At 38.0% G+C, this 8,390-nt stretch overlaps 1 protein-coding gene across 1 annotated transcript in view; it reads left to right on the top strand.

Annotated features, from left to right (window-relative positions):
* The window catches only part of LOC112042840 (circadian clock-controlled protein daywake), a 15,733-nt gene extending 11,218 nt beyond the window's left edge, over positions 1-4,515 (top strand). Inside the window, exons 4-6 of the mRNA XM_024078015.2 lie at positions 720-853; positions 1,632-1,781; positions 3,012-4,515. Of these exons, the coding sequence (XP_023933783.2) occupies positions 720-853; positions 1,632-1,781; positions 3,012-3,166 (439 nt within the window). The 3' untranslated portion in view covers positions 3,167-4,515. The remainder of the gene's footprint in view (positions 1-719; positions 854-1,631; positions 1,782-3,011) is intronic.
* Positions 4,516-8,390: the final 3,875 nt, after the last annotated feature.

The raw sequence follows: 8,390 nt of genomic DNA, 5'->3' as shown, positions 1-8,390 counted from the left end.
TCACTTAATTAGTTTATTAGTTTAGTTATGATTTAGACTACGCTACGACTTATTACTTAGATACTTGGACAGTAACGCCATCTATGTGAATCTTTGTGTATTATTTTGTAAATGCATTGATGCGAGCAAGCAACATCAAGCGAGTCGCAGGGATTCACTGAATGCAGGCGGCTCGGGATCGTGATTTTTGGAGGTCCCTACAAAATTTCTATGTCGTACAATGGATGTCCATCGGCTGATATAATGATGATGATGAATGGTCGTTAGGGCCAAACATAGACACCTTAAGCCCGCCTAGATTGGGCCTGCATATTAAGCTTAAGCTCGGAATCCTCTCTTATAGGAGGAGTAACCTCAAGAGCCTATCATAGTCCAGTCTCAGATATCGGAGCGCGTAGGGTCGAATCCGGTCCAGGGCATGCACCTCCAACTTTTCAGAAATTAAATATCACGTGATTCAAACGGCGCAGAAAAAGACATCGTGAGGATTAAGAAAATTCTCAGGAATGCAGGTTACCTGAGAATTTTCTTACTTCTCTGCGTATGGGAGGTCTGCCAATCCGCATTGGCCAGCGTGGTGGATTTTTTGGCGCCCCTCTCATTCTGAGAGGAGACTCGCGCACATCAGTGAGCCGAATATAGGTTGATAATGATAAGAGTACTCAGTTATATTTAGATGGTGGATTTCACGATAATGAAGTAATGTGTTTCTATTTCAGTGTAGATTTGGACACCCTCACCATCCGCGGGCGGGTTCGATTCCCGCGGCTTCACTTGGACGGCCGCTACAACCTTGACACGCAAATCCTTATTCTGCCGCTCCGGGGTGAAGGAAACCTCGTCGCTGATGCCGGTTAGTAACTAGCTAGCTTGTTAATGTTTTTATATTTTTCGTTGTTTGGGCTGTTAAAAACCATTGCCTATAGCACACCTTAGGCACACACCATGTTAATAATAATCGCTGAGAATAATAAGGCGTTTTTAAATCCCAAGCTCAATGTAGGTTTTGACGGCCTCCGTGGCGCAGTGGTATGCGCGGTGGATTTACAAGACTGAGATCCTGGGTTCGATCCCCGGCTGGGCCGATTGAGGTTTTCTTAATCGGTCCAGGTCTGGCTGGTGGGAGGATTCTGCCGTTGCTAGTTACCCTACCGACAAAGACGTAAAAAAGGTACCAATTTTAACTAGCGGACCAGACATACTTTTTGTATTTAAGAACTTGATACGAATGAGTATGAATAAAATTTTGAAAATCTTACGATAACAGCTCTTTTTGGTATTTTATTTGTATTTCAATAGTTTACAACAACTTGTTATTCGGAGGAGAGACAAGTCAAAGATCATCAAAATCGGTTCAGTAGTTTTTAAATAGTGCTGTTGCGGCCTTTAGCCTTCAGAATAAATAGCATCAATGTTGTACATTTTAAGGTTTGCTTTAATAATTATACAGGCGTTCATTATAAGGAACATTCTTTGTATGCCTAATAGTTAGTCTCTTACTCGACTTTCTTATTCTTTTAAATATTGCTAGAAAGGACATCTCTAACCAATCTGCAACGTAGAGATTTAGTACCAAGGCTGTTTGAAGGATTAAACGTAGTATTCATATTATTAACACGTTATAATTTCAGTGAGATGCGACGCAGAAATCCTTCTAAAATCGCGGCTAGTACAGCGCGACGGCGCAGAGTACCTTGACTTCACGAGCCTGAACGTTGACATCGCCATCAAAGACTATCGCATCCGATTGGACGGACTCTTCAACGGGAACAAAGCTTTAGGTGTGTGTTGTTGAATAATCTGCCTGCCTAACTTACAGCCTTTATTAGCATTATCCACTTGACTCCTAAATAGACGACCCATCGCATCCGTTAGGTGACATGTAAAAAAATATAAAGTAAACTAAGGGCAATAGGCGAGCACAGTATCATACTCCGCGCGATAGAGGAATATAAAGATTTTTTTAAATGGCTCACAACGGTAGATTAAAACCGCATTCCCTGACTGTCAGCTTTTTCAACGTAGACGGGCTTTTTGATAAAATACTCGCGGGCAGCGAATGGTTGGTAGCCTATTTTTAACCGATTTAAAAAAAGAAGGAGGATCTCAATTCAAGTTAATATTTTTTTTGTGTGTGTGTTGCTTACTCGAAGACGCCTGGACCGATTTAAATAATTATTTTTAACGACCCTATACATTACCAGGGCTCCTGCCCTGTAGGCTTAAGGAATATACCTATTGTAGACTTTAGAGCTTAAGATCTAAAGTCTTTCCTCAAAATATAGCCTATGCTCCCCTATAATGTAGCTTAGAAATGAGTAGTGTATGCGACATTTTATTCGAACGTAAAATCGCTTGTGTTTATACAATTTATAATATTTTTCTCAGCTTCTGTATTAATGTGTTTTTAATGTGTAATTTTGATTGACTTTAAGCAAAATTAATAAATTTAGCGTTGGCCTTTCTTGGCCTTAATAAATTTAGAAATTATAAATTCATACATTATTCTTAGGAATCGTTCTCAGGATCATTCGGTTACAAAAAACAACAGTCTAAAATCCAACATTAGGAATATAAACGCTCATCTGTTATTTATTAGTTATACGAAATAACATATGATAGATAATATTTACAGTAGCACATAGCATATGCCTTGCCTTGTTAAATTGCGGCCAGATATATATTTTTCATACAAAATCAAGAAAATCATGAAGTAAACCAACTTAATACAGTTAAATTAAGCATATTTTACGAGTTTCATTTGACATATAAGACTCCTGAGGATATATCTGAAGAAGGTATTCTCGTATATAAATAAAATTACTCAACTGTTTAAATTTCTCAACCCTACAGCTGCAGTTTGAAAGCAGGCAACCTTTACGTTTTCAACTCTGTTGGGTATATTATTTAAATATTGAGGGTATATATTTCTTAAACCGGATCTCGTACTATTGCAAAATATATATTTACATTTGTTGTAAAAAGTAACATTGCTATAAATATTTTTACAGGAGATGCAACCAATGAGGCGATCAATCAAAACCGAGTAGAATTTTTGAAGACAATGCTGCCGTACCTCGAGAAGACTGTAGCCAAGATCTTTCTAGATACTGCTAACAAAATTGTGGCGCCAATCCCCTTCGATGAACTATTACCTAAAGTATAAAAAATGACAAAGCACCTAGTAACTATTGTTAATATAAGTAAGTTATTGAATGGTGGGATAATATGGTATTAGACATATGTATACAGCAAAGACGTATCAATGTGATAATAATGACGAATAAATCAAACAAGCTGAACATCGAACTAGAATAAACAATGTAGAAATTAAACAAATATTCTTGGTGTGGAACTAAGCAATTAATGGTTTTCAATATGTAAAACTTGTATACTATGTGTATAGCAGTGGCGAAGGATGAAATTTAGAAGAATGCAAGCCGTCCCAAAGAAAAAGGAATTCATATAGCATGATACAAACTCTGATTTCTCATGCATCTAGATACAGTACAACAATGATTATTAGGCATGGATTTTTAATAGTAACCCGACGGGAATCGGCTTGCATGAACCCTTCGCCGCTGAACACTTGTGTTTCATTTCATCGTATAAATAGTCTACAAACGAACATGCGGGTCTTGTTAAGTAACAAGACCAGCCAATGGTCATTTTAAGTGATGCAACATCATGAGTTGTCCTAATGAGGTGTCATCACTCAACTTTTTTAGGGGTTTGTTTAACCATCTGAAATATCATAATATGTGTGAAAACAACGCAGTAGAGTTACATTTTTCAGAAAGGAATGTTCCATGTACATGTATCTTGTTTCTAGTGGTACTTATTTATTACCCATTAACCAAGAAAGCATTTTTGAATACTGTTCTAAGTATACATATAATAGAACTACCTATTTATTACTTTACGGAAGTTCATATATAACACATACAAGCGAAATACTATAATCGACAATAAACTTTGCTACAATATTTTTGCATGCAAAATATTATTTGGAATATTTTATATTAAAGTTAAACGATCGTTTAGTTATTTTTTTTATTTTGATATTGGTTGTTAAATTGAGTTTCATTAAAAATAGCAAAATAAATTTGCTATTCTTTATAACGTTTTAAGCTTTTAAGTTCTGCTCTGTAAGACTTCAGTAATCTCGTAAGTAATGTCTAGTATTTCAGTACTATTTTTGTTAACTAATAAATATTTGTTAGGTCTCAGTCCATTAGTAGTATGTTATTTAAACCTAGTATATTTGATAAGTTTATATAAGATTTTAGTGTGATAAAAATGAATGCTGAATGTCTTTCATACAATAATGTGACTTTGAATACAAATACACTGAAAATTATATTCTCTGTGCCTACTTGTTCATACACATATTTGTAATTCAGTTAGAATTAAAATCTATATTTGTTTGGTGTTGAAGCAATATTGTGATATTACATAATGTATATTTATAGTAAAAATGCAAGATGTAAAAAAATAAATGCATTTATTTTAAAACTGTTGAATTATTATCTTTATAGATCGTAATGTCTATGGTTTTTACAAGGTAACTATATCGTCCAAATTATCGTAGAGACTTTTAGGAGAGGGTAGCTGCATATTTCAAACTAGCTGATGCCCGCGACTTTGTTTGCTAGAAAACCCTTAAGAGTCAACCTTAAAAGGAAGATTTCAGACTTTTAGAACAGTTAAAAGTGAATCGTTCCGTCATACAGTCATGATTTTTGCATAACTTTAATCGTTTACGCAGAATACCTAAGCAGAATTTATATTTTTTCTATTTTTTCTCTTTTTTGTCACATATTTCATTGATGTTCGTCCTTGATCGTAGAGTAATGTTATATAGCCTTTGCCTATAGCCGTTCTTGATAAATGGACTCTTCCAAAATTGCCCTAAACAGTGTAATTCTACCAGCTTGCTCCGATTTTCAGTACTTCGGGTCGCTTTTTCAAAACCAACGCAATTTAGACCGAAACGTGAAAGTAGACTGAATGCGGTTAGCGGTTCAAACTAACAAACAAACTCTTCACATTTATAATATTAGTGTAGACTAGCGGACGCCCGCGACTTCGTTCGCCCTTAGATCTTTTTAATCCAGCTTGTACATTAGTATCGTTGTAAATTGGAGTAACTTCTCCCGTTTATCCAACATTTCCCTTCACTGCTCTGCTCCTACAGAACGTAGTGTTATGAAACGTATACTCAAGAGTATGAAGAATAATTGTATCAAGTTTCGGTTAAATCCGTCAAGTAGTTTTTGTTTCTATAACGAACATGCAGACAGACAGTCAGACAAAAATTTATTGATTGTATTTTTGGCATCAGTATCGATCCCCCCCTGATAGTTATTTTGGAAATATATTTCACGTACATAATTGACCTCTCTACAGATATAATATTATACGTAGGTATATAGATTAAAATGAATGGGTTTTTGCGGATTATCGCAACAAAGTTCATTGGCTTTACTTTCATAAACCTTGGCTAAGTAAGGTTTTCTAACCTGCCATAATTGCGGATAATCGATTCCTTTACATACTCGTAGCATCCTACTGACCCATCCGTTGTTTACGGACGGCTCTTGTAACAGCCCGAGCCGCGCCGATTGAGAAATAGACATATATTGTTGGTTCCAGTGTAGCTAAGGTCCTTTGCGCATTACAGGGAATTATGTTGCACCATTGTGATAAAGTGTTTGTCTGTGATTTGAAGAAAACTGTGTGCTTATAGTTATTTCGTCATCATCATTAACAGCCGATGGACACTGTTGGACATAGGCCCTGTACACATTTCCAAACAATACGGTCTCGAGTCGTTAGCATCCAACGGCTCCCTACAACCCAATGATTTCCTCAGTCCACCTAGTGGGGGGTTGACCAACGCTGCGCATTCCGGTGCAGGGTTGCCATTCCAGCACCTTGGGACGTCCATCGTCTCTTCGAAGTATGTGTCCTGCCCATTGCCACTTCAGCTTCGAACTCGCTGAGCTACGTCAGTGACTTTGGTTGTTCTGATTTCCTTATTCCTGATTCGATATCGCAGAGAAACTCCAAGCGTAGCTCGCTCCTTCGCCCGCTGAGTGAATTTACACGATACTAAAACACTAACACCCCACCCTCTGCCAGGCTCAAGTTAGAACTTGTATGGAGTATTGCAGTCGCATTTGGGATAGTAACGGTCAACTTCAGTCCCTTCATAGAGGAGGAATATGGAACTTCCGAACTACGCTGTTCCATGAGGATTCGGGCTTCGCATGATAGTGTATGATTTTGTACGATCACTATCAGATGTAAATAATAACGTTTGATTGTTCCCTTATAGGCGATCGTTTCTTTATATCAGGTAGGCCATCTGTAACATCAAGTATTACTTAGATTAGCTGTACGAATAAAAACAAACCAATTCGTACTGTTTACGTGTAAATAGTCACTTACTACTATCTAAATCTAAACTAATATTTATACAGAGGTAAGATTTAGTTTGCTTATTTAGAATAGGCTCCAAGACTATTACTTAAACAGATTTTAAAAATTCTTTCACCATTTGAAAGGTTCATAATCAGGGAGGAGCCATCATAAACAACCCATATTCAGCCCACTGTTCAGCACGAGTCTCCTCTAAGAAATGAGAGGGGCAAGGCTAATACCACCACGTAGGTCCAATGTGGATTGCCAGACTTCATTTACGTAACAAATTAAGAAAATTTTCAAGCATACAGGTTTCCTCACGATGTTTTACCTTCACCGTTTGGTACACATGATATTTAATTTCTTAAATGCTAAAACTGAAACTGAAAAGTTGGAGATACATTCTTCGGACCGGATTCAAACCTACACTCTCCGAATCGAAGACAAAGGTCATATCCACTGAGCTATCACGGCTCTAGCTAGTAGCTATATATTATTATTGCCATGTTCACATGGGAATAGGAGCTACGCCGATGATACTGTCTGATGATGGGTCTGGTATATAAATAGGTACAGCTGCGGAGGTTGTTGGTAACTTGCGGGCCCTTTAGGTTGGATGACACTAGAGAGTTACGTAACCCGTAGCGAGTGAGATCTTATTTCTACTGTTGCCAATAATCCGCAGGCCGGTTCGCCTTGACCACGCGTTGCCTCACCGCCTCACCGCGCCGCTCGCCGACGGAAACGGAATTAGCTGTATGCTTTATTGCAGGAGATGATCAACTATATTTGGATGAAAATGAAGATCATCATCATTATCAGACTTGTATGGCTTGCTAGAGACCCAGGCATTCCTCCTTTTAATAGAGATTTTTTTTCTGATTTTGTAAGTGCCATAGGTTTTATAATGCCTTAATGGGATCTCAGCGGCGTCACCGGGAGTTTTAAGCGCGCATAAGCATCGCCGGATGGGGCCCGAAAGCAGAAGCAGAAGATAAGCGTGGAACGACTCTTTAAAGGCGTCTCCTCTGATATTCAGAATTCGGCTTAGAGGGCCGTCTGGAAGGGTGTTTTGGTCTGAGTGTATCAGTCTGAGCGCCCCAGAGGTGTGAGTTAAGCCCACGTCCGGGTGACGTCAGATATCGGGGACCTCGTCTTCGTCTAAGAAGGTGTGTAGCTTGAGTTTGTAAACTTGAAATTTAGAAGCTGCACCAATTACCTTGTAAGTTGGCGGATTCAGAATTATACTTGACTCTGTAACTATCAATCATCATCATCCTCACAATCAACCCATATTCGGCTCACTGCTGAGCTCTAGTCTCCTTTCAGAATGAAAGGGCTTAGACCAATAGTTCACAACGCTGGCCTAATTGGCAGTCTTCACACACACTAAGAATTAAGAAAATTCTCTGGTATGCAGGATTCCTCATGAAGTTTTTCCTTCGTCGTTTTTAGACACGTAATATTTAATTTCTAAAAAATGCACACAAATGAAAAGTTGGAGATACGTGCTCCGGATCGGATTCGAACCTACACCCTTCAGAATCGGAGGCAGAGGTCATATCCACTGGGTCATATCATAACAACCACTAACAGGTGTTAACGATAATGACCGTGACTGACGATTTATAGTGCTCTTCAAGAGATGGGATTGTAACACCAACAGTTTCACAACTCTGAAAGTATCGTTTTGAACGAAATTTACAAAAAAATTACGAAATTCACCGTTGGATGGTACATTATCGGATAAAAGGTCTACTGGCTGGTGCAGACTGTGCGAGAACTGTGCAGAAAAGTGCACAGAACTGTGCAGAATATTTCTGGATAGAAATGCCTGGCTGATTTCGAACGTTCAGCTGCCCTATTCATTAATTTGGTCTTTATTAACATCCTTTAAAAATAAACATCAAATCAACTGAGAAATGTCATCTACCTACTGTAAGATATCCATAAAGGGTTGTCAG

The sequence above is a fragment of the Bicyclus anynana genome, chromosome 4, assembly GCF_947172395.1.
Source record: "Bicyclus anynana chromosome 4, ilBicAnyn1.1, whole genome shotgun sequence".
In the NCBI taxonomy this organism is placed as follows: domain Eukaryota; kingdom Metazoa; phylum Arthropoda; class Insecta; order Lepidoptera; family Nymphalidae; genus Bicyclus; species Bicyclus anynana.
This window is presented reverse-complemented; position numbering and strand designations above follow the sequence as displayed.